This window comes from Macrobrachium nipponense, chromosome 3 (assembly GCF_015104395.2).
Source record: "Macrobrachium nipponense isolate FS-2020 chromosome 3, ASM1510439v2, whole genome shotgun sequence".
In the NCBI taxonomy this organism is placed as follows: Eukaryota; Metazoa; Arthropoda; class Malacostraca; order Decapoda; family Palaemonidae; genus Macrobrachium; species Macrobrachium nipponense.
The window spans coordinates 78,016,919-78,032,614 of NC_087202.1; the positions used below are offsets into that span (position 1 = coordinate 78,016,919).

The window sequence follows — 15,696 nt, forward strand, 5'->3', positions numbered from 1 at the left end:
CACACAGCCAGCTGCTTATCTTCATCCACACAGATCATGCAAGACAAAAAGCTATTGCATACAGATATATGTCAATTTCATAGTCACCATATAGCTTAGCTATAATATGTATAGTATTGCTTACTAAAGCTAGTTATGGACTAGCAAATTAAGCAGTAATCAACATAGCAAAAAGGCAATGTAAACTTTACCATATGCTGATATTTTACAGTACACTAGTTCAGGGTAACCTTAGGTAAGACAGAGGGGAGAGGAGAATGAACAAGTCTATACTACCAATATATACAAAATATACCTGACTACTCTGAATTTACTTCTGAACAGCATACAAAATTATTTGGCATGAATACAAACTGAAAACTAAAAGTGAGTGATTTTGAGGGTTCAAAAGTTTATTTACTAACCCTTGAACCTATGTTTAATTTTCTATAAGTTTCTTGTAACAAAGGCACCAGTTTATGAGACTAATAGTACTATATTTATTACACCAGTTTATGAGACTAATAGTACTATATTTATTACACTTAATACATGTTGTTCATAGCAGCACTTTCTATACTGAAAAAGCTACAACTAACTCATCCAAAGTTAGCCTGGCCAATAATGAAAAATAAAAAATTAACTCCTTTTCACTCTGTACAAGATGAAAAAGAATCCTCTTCAATTGAAAGCTATCTTAACATTTAACAGCTGTACAATGAAAGACATCCAAATAACTAAAACTAAAATTATACTTCACAATTCCCAGAATATCTGTGAGAGTAAACAACATGAAATGTACACATGGTTACAAAAGTTTTGGGGGCTTACCGCAAGGACTCCTGAGAACAACAGTAAAACTTTCATGATTTGCAGGATACAGTAAACAGGACAGCCAATGTTTAACCTGTCCCACATGAAGTGTGTAAATAAACATCTCCCATAACATTGACAAACCTATCTTTTTGAGAGGAGGCAGGATGAATAATCCATAAAATATGAGAAAAGCAGACAATTCCACGGTGGGGCCCCAGTTGGGCCCTTCAGGCATCTGCCTGCTAAAACAAGTTCACCAACTTTCAACAGAAAAAACACAAGCCCAAGACAATCGGCCAAAGCTCTCTTTTTCAAGTATTTTCAGAAGTTATAGTATTTCACTTGTAAAACTAAAAACATTTGTAAATGCAAAACTCTTCAAGCTATTAAACAATATGTAATGGTGAACTTTCCTTATTTTGCACAAAAAATTATTAACTGTTTTCCAAGTGTGAGAAAACATACCTGAATGTAAAATTATGTCTTTCTTGATCTGATATTAGATACTACTTTTCTGTTCACGGAAGTTTGTCTTGGCAGAAATTTGTTAATAATTACTAAGTACCCAGATGCTGTCTCTTACTCGCCTCATCTCTACACCATATTCCATAAGTCACTCGTATGAAAGATCAATCAAACTAGTTAACAATCAAGTTTGTGGTTTCCTTCCACACATACTCAGGACTGTGGAGGAAAAGACAAGAGACCTGCCTACAACCAGTAGACAAGAACTATACACTATATGAGTATTACTGGTTATCTTATTCTTTTAATAACAAAACATTCAACGCTGAAAGTAAGCCTCCCCATTTTTCAGACAGGTATATTGCTTCTGTCACTGGTAAATTCTAGACTTTCTCACCCATTCACTTTCTGTACCAATCAGGCCTGGGCTAGATTAGGCCACAAGGTTGTTGGTCTAACCAGACTTTACAAATACGTATGTGAGAATAATGTTCCCAATAATAGCAAGTAATCTCTCTATAAAACTGAATGAGATCTAAAGAATACATACAATTACTTTTTACATATTATCAAAAGACTGCAAATTTATTAGTGCTGGACTGCATATTCTTTACATCACTTTACATCAAACTCAAATATTACCTTAAGGCATTCTAATGATCATCATCTTCATGGGATTACACTTAAAATTAGTTCTCTCCACTCTCTTCTGTCCAGTCATCCTCTACTTGGTCATATCTAGTCCAGGTCTTCATCTATTACCTTTTCCCATGAGTTCTTGTGTCTTTGTGCAAGTCTTCCTCCTGCTATTTCTGTATCCACTGCTTTGTGGTCAAACTGTTCCTCATCCCTTTTTATCACAAGTCAAAACAATCATCAAGTTTTGAGATCTTTTACGCAGCCTCTTAAAACCATATCTCCGTCAATTCCTCATTTGCAATAAGATCTTTCAAGGTCATGAACCTTAACATTCTGCAATCCCGCTTTCTTAGTCCTCTATATTTTACTTGTCACTACCCAAGTTTTTTGATACACAAAGTAGTACTTATGTACTTCTCATTAGTCTATTTATGAGAAATCTTTATTAATAAGTAGACTAGCTATCTTCACTTTTCATCCAAGCTACACCTACTCTCTTATTGTTCTCTCAACTTCTGATTCACTATCCAGAGTATCACCAAGCTAACTTTTTCTAAGAACTGCCAAAATAATACAATAGGATTCTCAATAACCAAATTCTCCATTTGCTTTTGCAATGTAGTTTGAGGATTAAAAACGTCTTGTTCCACATATATTTTGTAATTCTGAGCATTTTGTGACATCATCTGTTACATTTGGTACACTGCACAGAGTTCACCACTCCACTCTTCTTTAACAACCACATGGCAAATTTCTTTATTATACTTTTTCCTTTGCTTACATTCCTGTCACTGTAACTTTTCCTTTTCTAACTTTGCCTTTCAGTCCTCTCCTTTTCAATCCACATTTCCATATTTCAAACAATTCCACCACTTCTTCCTCAGATTATGCCATTAGCACCAAATGATCTGTATACGTAAAGAAGGCTCCCTTTTTCTGCACCCCTTTGAGGCTTTAGCCATAACTATGATAAAACAGCAAAAGGCTCAGTGCTGACTCATGATAGAAATCAACATTTATCTCAGAATCTTCCATTGCACCTACCACTGTCTTCAATCTAGATCTAGTGTTACCCATGTTAGAGTAACACCACTAGATTTTGGCATCCTCCCCCCTCTAGAAAGTGAGTCACATTCTAGTACTTATGCCACTCTTTGTCCTGCACCAAGGGACTAAAACCAAAGAACAACATGCAAAAACACCAACATAATCTATAGACATGAAGGTGAATATTAGGTGTGGCCATTTCCAAACTACATCCAAATTTCAAGAGAATGTCTCTAACCCCTTAGACTTGGAGGTATCGAAGGATTTGATGAGGTCTGATGCTTCTTAATTAGTTGAAAGATCCAATCCTCTGTTTCAAAACACCAAACTGCCCTATATCCTTTGATCGTAGAGGAGGAAAGGCTTCTAGACATCCTTAAATACAGAACAAAGTCTGCAATGTCCACTACAGACATCTTAGAAGACGAGATGTCATGCCCACTTGGCTTGATAGGACCTACCAGAAGAGGAGTGCCTACACTTTGCAATTGCTTCTGAAGCTATTCTTGAAAATCCCTACTGTCTGAGGTGTCTCCTGGACAATACTTGGTGGAACTGGCTGAAGTGGGGCTGGCTGAAGTGGGGCTGTCTGAAGTGGGGCAAGAATGGGGCCACTAGAGTCATCATGACATTCGTGCATTCCAGAACTTGTTGAGAACCTCCCGTATTGTGCAGAAAGTGTCCGCCACAAAGGTAAGAGTGATGTTAAATGTCCATTTTTTCCTTTCATTAGTCATTTACATTTATTTCTCATTGTTTTCTGTACATAAAACTGTAGAATGTATTTTTGTTAATACTTTTGGGTGTCTGGAATGCATTAATTGTATTTACATTATTTCTTATGGGAATTGTTTCAGATTTTATACATTTCAGACTTTGTGGGACGAACAAATTATGTATGAAAACTGAGGTTCCACTGTAAAAGGTTGGTGAATGTGGTGTTGCGAAAGTTGGAAGAAGTAGGTGGGAAAGTGACCGTGGCAAAGTTTAAGTGTAAGTGGAAGTTGTCGTGAAAGTGACCGTGGCAAAGTTTAAGTGTAAGTGGTTTGCATAAGTAGAAATTTTGGGCCACATGGTGAGTGCGTCTGGCTTGCGAAAGTCAGAAAAATTTGTGGCAAAGTAAAAGATTTTTCACAACTCAGGACGGTGACTGAGTTGCATGCATTTACAGGATTGGTTGAATTTGGCAGGAAATTTATTAAAGTTTGTTTAGGTATGTCTACGCTGTTGACGGAATGGACTGCTGAAGTGGGATGAAAGAATGATAAAAGTGGTTGGAAGATAGAAAGAATAGGTTGTAAAAGATGTGGAGTTGGCGTATCCAGACTATAATCCAAATGCAGAATCTCGTGTCATATTGAGGAGGGTGCCATCAAGTGCCGTGCCCTCACCAGCCACAACCAGACCCCTTCCCGGGATAGTATTGTCAATGATGCTACAATCCTTGGTAGCACCCGTGACCTGAGGGGTCTGTGCTTGCTGGAAACGCTGTTCATTTTATTAAAAAAAAAACCCTCCCTGAACAAGACACAAGAAGCCTTCCTCCTTCCCACAAGCTTAAGGTGGAATCTGACCCAAGGACCAATGGTATTAACAAATAATACCACCAATATTCCCGTAGATGACCCCCCAATGAAGGAAACACAGACAACAACACCAGGAATGACATCATAGAGTGAAGAGCCAATGAAAATGCAGCTTCTCATGACATCAACCGAGTGCTGAGACAATCATCACGGCTATGCCAAAAACCAAAAATCAACATCCAGTTGCACCCAGCTGGCACCACTGGTATAAAACACTGTCGGACTCCTCACAGCATCAGTCCAACTCCAACCTTCACCATATCACCAGCAGAGCATGAGTCGAAACGTTGCAAAAATATAAGGAGAGAGAGAGAGAGAGAGAGAGAGAGAGAGAGAGAGAGAGAGAGAGAGAGAGAGAGAGAGAGAGAGAGAGAGAGAGAGAGAGAGAAACAAGATTGATGCATTTCTCATGCAGAATAATAATTGACCCTTGAATCCAGTGTTTTTGACGTGTCCTCCATTAGCACATTGCCTGCCAGTCTAAGCAATACAGAAAACTCAACATAACATTAAGGAGACTTGAGAAAGCCCTGTATACAATTAATGCAGCTGAATCAGCCATTATTCTCAAAAGAAATTGTTTAAGGTCTACTTCCCAACTATTATTATCATTATTCATTAGTTCAACAAGACCAATGAGCAATAACTATACTCTTCAAAGATAGGTAAAATACAGTCTTGCATTTGTGCAGAAAATCTATATAAGCTTACACCGGAATCATGATCATAGGTTAATGTGCACTGATATACTACCAGCATTTGTACAGAAAATTTATAAAAGCTTACTCCGGAATCATGATCATGGGTTTATGTGCACTGATATACTACCGTGGCAATCAACCACCTTTGGGAATTGTTTCCCAAATACTAATACGTACTGTAAAACATTCAAACACTTAGGAAACAAATTCCACCAACTAATCCTCAATGCCTTTTTTTACCATCATTACTGTTTCGATTAAATAAAGATATGGTGCAGTGCTCACCAGAGATTGTTCATTTTAGTTTTCTCTTATATTCACACAAGTGACTTGTTATCAAACTGCTAACATTTAAGAAGCTTAGCTACCAAAGTAAAAAGCCCTTTCAAATTACATTTAATCCCCATAATTTACTAAAATAAAAACTTAATAACTATTTAAGGTGCCATGTGCAATGTCGTGAAAAAACAGTGCTTCTTATTAAGAGCAATCAAAATGAGTACTTCAGCTCAACAAATTTAATTTCAAAGCCACTCTGAACTTCAAAATTTTATACTTAATTCTTCAAGTTTCTTATAAATATAAAAGCAATCAAAAGGAAACTGGAAATGTTTTACTTTATATATATCATCATTAATAAAATTCCCAAGTGCACTGTGACAGGCAAAGGGAAGGGGAATAAAAAGACATGATCCTTTCCTAGATGTTAGCTAAGCAAATATTTATATTGATATATTGATGGCAAAACAGAATATATATGCATGCCCCAAAGTACTGTAATTCAAGAATCTTAACACTCCCTACATCAAATGGCAAATCAACAGCAAAATTAACCTTATTTCATAACCCATTAGTACATTTAGTAGTCATTGGCTTGTTATTTAATAATAATATTAAGCCGATATTTATTTCCTAAAACCATTATCATGTCCTTTTACCATCCACTCCACAGTTACCTCAAAAAATAAGAAAAATATTATTGCAACTTAAACTACAAAGCTACAACTAAATCTATTGCAAAACAAAATACGTGCCCTGTAGAGATAATTGTGATGACTGCAAGGAAACCGGCACACCTCGAACTTTATCTGCCCATGACAGACCACTGGATGATGTACTACTGGAGAGAGATGAACTGGAGGTTGCCCTTTCTTGACTATTCAGTGCATTCTGGTTAGACATCAAAATAAATCGCTTAACAAAAGCAAGAATTATGAACAATATTTTACAGTAGTATGCCTATTCCTTTTAAAAAAATAGAGAACTGTCATTACGTCATATTAATAGCAGCATAAGTTATAATAGTAAATGAAGTTATTAAAACTCAAGGCTAACTTCACATATATAGTTTTATAGTTCAACTATGTAACAAAACAAAATTACAGCACTACAGCCAAACATTTCCAAACTAATGCTGAAAAGTATAACTAAAGGTATACTATAAATCAAAGATCAGGCTAAGTAAACAGAATAACATTATTTAATCAATAAGAAAATTACATACAAAACCCCAAAAAGTGTATTCTCCCAAAGCAAATAGGATTGTGAAAGTTAAGAGTAAATTTACAACTGTGTGAAAGCTGTTTATCATTTTTTATCAACCAATAACCTCAAATATAAGCTGGCTACAAACAAGAGTTCCTTGACAAACTACAGTACAAATCAAATTTTTTCTCAACAATTCTGAGATAGTTAGAAGACTCATCTCACTACTGTAAGGCTATAATCTTTCTTTTCTTTCCTAAATAGAAAGTTTCTTCCCAAATAGAATTACCTTTCATCATATACTTTGAGGAAAAAAGTGACTGAAGTGTTTCAGCCATCCAAAGTTTTCCTAAAACTTAATCCATACAACATCACCTGTAACACACTGTACGTATTTTAAGTCTGAGAATCATCATCATCATCATCGTTGAGTTTTTATTGTAGTCTCTCACACTCTCGAATGAGTTTCTTTGTAGCAGCAGGTAAATTACATAACAGCTGTCCAAAGCTCATTTATTTCTTGACGTTTCAGTAGTACTCTACCATTCACCAAGGGGCAAATGAAGCCAGGGGTACAATTATGTCATATTTATACCAACACGTGAAATTACAGAAATTTTAGGCAATTTTTGATTGACTGTCAAAATGAGGGGAAAGAGGGGGCTCCCCCTATTGGCTGGGAGTGGAATGATCATCCAGGAGAATCTAGCAGACCAACAAAGGCAGTGATTGGCTGGTCCAGTCACGGGAGTTATGATCACAAGGCATGTTGTCTGAAACAACAGGCAGCTGGAGGGATTGGGGCAGACTTGCTGTTTTCCTGACAGTGGAGGGAGATGAAGGGTCCCAGGGTTACATTCAGCCATGGTTTCCATCAGAGGAAGGTGAAGGCCTCCTTATATAGGAGTAAGCAATGATCATTATTGTTTCCCAGGATTTTTGTGCTTCTTACAATCTGCTGGCATAGGGGGCCACTACCATGTTCCCTCTCATAGTGCTGGTATGACACCCCTTTGTGTAGGTGAACGGTGATCCTCTTGGAGAGGTGAGCTGTAATCATACCAGAGTAGGAATGGTATTATCCATTCTTGGTAAAATACTCATCTCCTCTTCAGGGATTGTCACTAGCAATGGGGCTGTTCTTCAAGGATTAGTATGGGACTGCTCTTCATGAGGTAGTGGGCAGTCTTCCAGTCCTTGTATGATTGTAAGGTCAACTTTTTGTCAGCACTGGTGAGTTTTACAGGGGCACCACTGGTGTCCTTCAAGGCTTCCTTCTTTTTATACCTATCGGCGCCCATGTAAAACCCACCAATGCAGACAAAAAAGTTGATCTTATGATTTACTACAAGGACCAGAAGATTCCCTTCTAGCTCATGAGAAACAGCTCCATCACTAGCGACAATCCCACAGTCAAAACTTCGACAAGAGATTGTGCTTTGGCGTAAGTTGTAATATAGTTTGTATATATTTCTCTCATTTACGTAAAGTGGAAATGCATACTGTACGAAAGGAAGATACGTATTGTGTTTTGTTGTATTTGTACTTATTTGGAAAGTGTTGTGTTTGGTTATTTCATGTATTATTTTGTAAGTATACGTGTAATAGCACTTGAGTATCAGTCGTTGGTTGTTTGTTGATTTGATAGTCAAACATTTGGAGCTGGTCAACCGCGACCTAAATTCAGTCTTTCAGACACTGCAATTGTATTACAATTGTATTACAACTTTCAGACACTGCAATTGTATTACAAATGACTCAAGTTAACAGTCATAGTTGAGCAGGATGACACATTGTCCTATGATCTCAGAGAAGTCATCAGGATCTCTGAGCCTAAAACACTTAAGTATTCCTATCTTAAAGTTCATTTGGGGAAATTCCTTTAGAAGATATGGGATACTGGTTTGACTCCTCCCATGTACTGGGGAGTATGGAAGTGACCTTTGCCTAGGAGAGTCGATGGAATGAACAGCCGCCTCCTCCACTAACACTGCACTGTCACTTTTACCCTTATCCATCAGAACTTTGACTGATGAACCGAGTTGCTCCATCGTCTACACTAACAAAGAGAAGCATTTTTCCAGCGTCTCTTCTAAACTGGCAATGGGGTTGGCATTGGAAGTGTGGGAGCCTGAAACTTTAGCAGGTGGTACAGTAAGAGAACTGGGAACTGGAGCTAGAGAAATAACAGGAACATTTGAATCCACAATCCCTGGCTAACTGATTTCAAATTAGCTCTAGCTAGAGCCTTTCTCTTTCTATCTCTATCTAATTTTCTTAAATGAGATTCTAAGTTCCTCCATGTTCTCTCATCCCAATCATGACACTCATTGCATCTTACATTCACCTAACATATATTTGTCCACAGCAATTTGTACACAAAGAATGAGTATCATATGGCTCCTTGGTCAACCTAGTTTTACAACCATTCGCACAGTACCTAATGTTAGACACACTAGAGTCCGACATGTTGAAAAAGGGTGAGAAAAGTCAGTAAACAAATCCAAAACTATCTAGTTCTTCAAAGAACTTAAATCTAAATAATATCAATGAGTCAGCCAAAACAGTGCAATTTATACTTCACCAAATGCTGAGAAACAAAAGAAAAAGAAAAGAATTCTAAAATTAACTGCAGCTGACAACCAGTCTGTAGCCATTAGCGGGCAAAAACAAACCAAGCTCTTTGCCAAGTGGTTCCTCTCTTACCCTGAAAGTGGGTGGAGTCATTGTTGATTATATATTGATAATTGTTATGGGTATAGATAAGTGTGATTATATATTGTATAATTGTTATGGGTATTTTATGCATTGTTGAAATATGGTGGGTGTCCTATATATAGACAACATGTGGTAGATTCTAGAAGGTGTCTGTTGATGTATTTAAGTTTGTGTTGTGACGTCATAGGCTGTGACTCATAGACAAGATGGCGGCGGCGTCGGCAGGATGTAAACAATAACACGGGGCAGTAGAAAGCACGTGTTGGTGGTGTGTGGTTGGTAGGGGAGAGCTCTCTGTCTGGTAGGATGTTGTTTTTGGGGTCGTAAGTCTTGTGGTGCTGGTGTTTTAAGGTGATTTCTGGAGTGTACTGGAGTTGGAGAAAGCGTACAGGTGGGTAGATTATTCATTTTTATAGAGAAAGAAAGGAGTTAGGCTAGGCCAAAATTCAAACTGGTAGCAGAGCGTGGTTGATCAAAGATGCCTGGATCCGACAGTGAACAAAGGGAGACTACTAGATGGAGAAGGGAATGTCCTAGGTTTAGCGGGATACAAGAAGAATACAAAGAATGGAAAGGTCAAGCCGAAGATTGCTATTGTTGTATGGAAGAAGATACAAAATACCCGGCGATAGAAATGAAGAATGAGCTTAAAAGGGAAAGCCCGAGAGCTAGTGGAAGCATTAGATAAAGATAAACTTACTGGTACAGAGGGTCCAAAGTTAATCCTAGAGAAACTAGATAAAGCCTATCTAAAAGACTCGGTAATGGAGAATTACGGTAGAATAAAAAGATACCTTCTAATAAGAAGAGAATCTAGTGAAAATATGGCGGACTATTTAATTAGATACGAGAAGGCAGCATCTGAGTGTGAAAGAGCAATGGGGAAAGGCGCGCTTGAAGGCGAAGTCAAGGGGTTATCATGTAATAGAGCAAGCAAATCTCACGGAAAATCAAAAACAAATGGTATTATCGGCTTGTGGGCAAGAAAAGCTAGAGTACGGAAACAGTGTCGCAAACAATGAAAAGACTATTTGAGGGATTAGGGACTAAAGAGGAACGGGAATGGTGGGGTTCGTCAGAAGGCAATGCCAGTTCTGGGAGAGGGAGGGAAAACCAAGATATCGGGGAAGATGGAACCGAGGAAGGGGTGGTAGAAATCCTATAAACAAAGAAGGGAAGGTAACAGTATGTGCAATATGCAGCTCAGAATGGCATTGGGCTAGGGATTGTCCTCAGAATTTTCATAATAGGAAGAAAACTGAAACAAGACTAGAAGAAAATAAGGTAAAAACAGAAAATGGGACAGAAGAAGAAGAGGTTTATGTAGGAGAAGTTAATAAAATAGTGGAAGCATCATGGGAGGGTGGTTGATGCAATTTTGGACACAGGGTGTAATCAACAGTTTGCGGGGAATTGTGACTAGCACGTATTGTCATGGATTTGAGTCAGGAAGAAAGTTGAGGAGAATGAGGGACACTAGGACAGAGTCTAATAAAGTGTTTAATTTTGGTGAGACATCTTATAAGTCCAGAGGAATAATAGAAATACCTGTGATACTAAAAAAACAGAAAGTTTTATTTGAAGACAGAAATTCTGCAAGGTGATATACCCTGGCTGATAGGTAAGCAAACCATGAGTAAAATGGGTATGACCCTAAATAAAATTTGAAAGAAAATTGTGTCATAGTAGAAGTATTAGGGGGAATGAAAGTAGAGTTAAGAGAAGACGAACAGGGTCATTTAAGAGTGCCTATAAGGAGGAGGAAGGTAGAAGAATTATTACTGGAGGGTTGGAAGGGGAAAGAATCCGAGGGAAATTAAGAACACAATGAAGAAATTACATTTACAGTTTGGTCATGGAAGTGGAGATAAAATATGGAAGCTAACAGAGGAGCACAATGAGTAATGGGTTATCGAAAAAAAAGAAAAAGGGAGGAAATAAGAAAGTTACTAACGGAACTGATTAAAAATTGTGAGGTTTGTAAAAAATACAAAAGAAAACCCCGCCAAACCGGGGGGGGGTGGGAGTAGGCTTTTCTGGAGTAAAACGTTCAATGAAGTCGTAGCGATGGATGTGGGAGAGATAGAAGAGAGAAAGTTCTTGGTAATAGTGGATATGGCAACGAGATATTGTCAGGCCTGTTGGATAAAAGATAAGAAACCAGAAAACTATAATAAAGATACTTTTTGAGTGCTGGTTTTTTTTGTTCTATATTTGGAGCACCCTCCAAAATATTGTCAGATAATGGGGGGGTGGGGAGAATTTTCAAAATGAAAAAGTAAGGAGGATGGCAGAAAAATGGAATATTAAAGTATTAGCCACAGCATCAGAATCTCCGTGGAGCAACGGATTATGTGAAAAGACCGTAGGCATGATCAAGGGAAGTGTAAGGAAGATGATGGAGGAAGAGGAAGTAGATTGGTCCCTAGCTTTGAAATGGGTAGTGAGTGCTAGGAACTGTTTAATGAATAATGGAGGTTTCTCTCCCAACCAATTAGTATTTGGAAAAAACCCTTCACTGCCTAACCTAATAGGAGAAGAAAGTTCTAGTCCTGCAAGCAGAGAAAAAGGGATGGAAGAGGGTATGGTAAGGGACACACTGAATGCAATGCACAAGGCCAGAGAAGCATTTATAAAAAATGAGTCCTGTAATAAAATAAGAATAGCGCTAAACAAAAACATCAGAGAACATAAATTTGAAGAAGCAGTGGTAGGAGATGAGGTATTCTATAAGAGGAAAAATGAAAATGAATGGAGAGGACCTGCTCAGGTAGTGGGAGTATCGGGGAAAACAATAATAGTCAAACATGGGGATTCTTTAAGAGAAGTAGCTAGGATACATGTGACAAGGATTCAACGACGATCACCCAGATACAGAAGAGATATCGGCTAGAATAGATAAATCCCATGGGGTGAAAGGTAGGTCAGATGGCCCAAATGAAGGGAAAGTAGATTGGCTGGAAGGAGAGGAGATAATGGGTGAGAGAAGGAATGCAGACACAGAAGAGACTATAGAAAGAGAGGTGATAGAGGAAACAGTGGAAGATACGGGCAAAGTGGGTCAATAGAAAGCGAGTTAATGGAAGAGATACCAAAATTCAAAAAGGGAAATAGAGTTAGGGCTATAAACAATGATACAGGACAAGTAGAAGAATGGACTATTTTAGGTCTTGCAGGAAAAAGATCAAGCCAAGCATGGGCTGATTCGTACAATATACGAGACTCACAGTCAGGTGACAAAGGGTGGGTTAACTTGAGGGATTATAGTCAGGTAGAAAAAATTGAAGATGAAGAGGAGGTGTTGCTGGGATTTGAAAATAGAAGCATAATGGAAGCTAAAGAAAAAGAACTTCTAAGTTGGAGAGATAACCAGGTATATGAGGAGGTAAATGATGTTGGACAAAAAGCTATATCTACAAGATGGATAGTAACTGAAAAGATAAAAAGGGGGGGAAAGGATATGTAAAGCAAGATTGGTAGCTAGAGGGTTTGAAGAAGATGGCTGAGTGGGAAAAGGATGCTCCCACATGCAATGCTGAAATTTTAAAATTCTGTCTAACCATAATAAAGGTGAAAAATTGGAATTGTTATACATTGGATGTCAAAACTGCATATTTACAAGGTGACGAGATACAAAGAGAAGTGTACTTGAAGCCACCAAGGGAAGATGGTTGGAGGGGATTATGGAAGTTGAAGAAAACAGTCTATGGGCTCAAGGATGCAGCAAAAGCATGGTATTGTAAAGTGGTGAAAGTAGTGAAGGAGCTTCAAGGTGAGAGAAGTAGACTAGAACCTAATATATTCTTTTGGAAAAAGAACAATAAATTGGAAGGCATTTTGTGTACACACGTAGATGATTTTTGCTACGGAGGAACTGAAGGATTCTTAAAGGAAACGATTGGGAGATTGAAAGGGAAATTGCAAGTAGGAGACAAGAGAGATAAAAGGTTCAAGTTATATAGGAGTAGTAATAGAGCAGAAGGAGAATAGATTTTTCCCTTAATCAGTGGCAGTATATAAATTCCATAAGAGAACCAGAGATAGAAGATATACGGGTAATAGAGTGCTAGAACAAAAAAAAAAGAGTAACAGAGTACAGATCCAGTGGTAGGACAGCTGAATTGGGTATCACTACACACGATGCCAGAAATATCATATGATATTAGCGAATTAAGTAAAGCATTTAAAGAAGGAACAACTCAGGATATGAAGAAACTTATTAAAATTGTGAGAAAAACTAAGAGCATGATGGGCAACGTTACAATAAGTGAGATGGAAGAAAGAAAGGGTTTATTGGGAAGCCTATGCAGACGCTTCATTTGGAAACATAGAAGATGGCCATACTCAACTGGGTTATATTATTTCTTTGACAGATGGGAAGAGAGAAGTCCCATATGGTGGAAGTCTAGGAAATCCAGGAGAGTGGCAAAATCCACCATTGAGGCTGAAGCCCTGAGTGTTGGGGAAGCTGTAGAAGGATTGATATATTTCAAGCATTTGTGGGAAGAGGTAGTAGGAGGGAGAAATTTAGAAGCCTTGGTTAACACTGATAGTAAAACACTAATGACCGCCATCAAATCGAGCACTGGTGTAAGTAGCAAGAGATTAAAAAATAGATATTGCTGCAATAAGGGAAACCATTGAATCCAGGGAAATAAAGGAGGTGAGATGGATAAAAGGAAAGGAGCAAGTGGCTGATGTATTAACTAAAGCAGGAGTTTCAGGGAATGTATTAGAAATTATGTAGAGGGTAAAGAGTTGGAGGACGAAGGAAATTAAGAGGGGAATACTAGGTTAGGAAACAGTCGGAGGGGAGGGAGAAAGAGATAAGTGTGATTATATATTGTATAATTGTTATGGTATAGATAGTGTGATATATATTGTATAATTGTTATGGGTATTTTATGCATTGTTGAAATATGGTGGGTGTCCTATATATAGACAAACATGTGGTAGATTCTAGAAGGTGTCTGTTGATGTATTTAAGTTGTGTTGTGACGTCATAGGCTGTGACGTCATAGACAAGATGGCGGCGGCGTCGGCAGGATGTAAACAATAACACGGGGCAGTAGAAAGCACGTGTGGTGTGTGTGGTTGGTAGGGGAGAGCTCTCTGTCTGGTAGGAGTTGTTTTTTGGGTCGTAAGTCTTGTGGTGCTGGTGTTTTAAGGTGATTTCTGGAGTGTACTGGAGTTGGAGAAAGCGTACAGGTGGGTAGATTATTCATTTTTATAGAGAAAGAAAGGAGTTAGGCTAGGCCAAAATTCAAATTGTTACCTAGACAAAATAAAACAGGAAAATTAGCGTACGCCAGGAATTTCGGAATTTAACTGCTGGACGAATGAAACTCTTAGCTTTATAATTACTGGGTAAGTCCCATAAATAAAATGTCAAGTTAATGTGACAGGTGGGGGAGTGCTGCCAGTTTGCAGGCAATCTCTCTCTCTCTCTCTCTCTCTCTCTCTCTCTCTCTCCTCTCTCTCTCTCTCTCTCTGTGTGTGTGTGTGTGTGTGTGTGTTGCAGATTTGCAGTAGTGCACATGTGGGCACAATTCTCACCTCATGTGTTCTGGGGGAAATTTTCCCCATTATCTTCTTCGCTCCATGTGCCCGGAAACCTCCAGTCACCTGTTCATCTACTTCAAGATCTAAATAATTGTTATTTGTCGAACCCATACATTGTAATGCTTTTTTTCTGATGTGATTATGAGAGTAAATATAATCAGTTTAACTAAACACAGTGTTTACCTAACTATTACCCAATCTAAAGTGGGTCCTCAGCTATAATTTTGTACAATATATGATTGCTCCCCTTATCAAGGCTACTGACAGATCAGCATCATTTTCTCATCCAAAGTTGCGCTCTCAGGTATGTGTATTATTATTATCATTTTTTTTTTTTCTTTTGCTCCATCACAGTCCTCTAATCGACTGGGTGGTATTTATAGTGTGGGGTTCCGGGTTGCATCCTGCCTCCTTAGGAGTCCATCACTTTTCTTACTATGTGCACCGTTTCTAGGATCACACTCTTCTGGATGAGTCCTGGAGCTACTTCAGCCTCTAGTTTTTCTAGATTCCTTTTCAGGGATCTTGGGATTGTGCCTAGTGTTCCTATGATTATAGGTACAATTTCCACTGGCATATCCCATATCCTTCTTATTTCTATTTTCAGATCTTGATACTTATCCACTTTTTCCCTCTCTTTCTCTTCAACACTGGTGTCCCATGGTATTGCGACATCAATGAGTGATACTTTCTTCTTG

At 38.2% G+C, this 15,696-nt stretch overlaps 1 protein-coding gene across 1 annotated transcript in view; it reads right to left on the bottom strand.

Annotated features, from left to right (window-relative positions):
* Window positions 1-15,696, bottom strand: part of LOC135221835 (S phase cyclin A-associated protein in the endoplasmic reticulum-like) — a 233,562-nt gene that overhangs the window by 161,645 nt on the left and 56,221 nt on the right. The window contains exon 11 of the mRNA XM_064259737.1: window positions 6,264-6,403. Within this exon, the coding sequence (XP_064115807.1) occupies window positions 6,264-6,403 (140 nt within the window). The remainder of the gene's footprint in view (window positions 1-6,263; window positions 6,404-15,696) is intronic.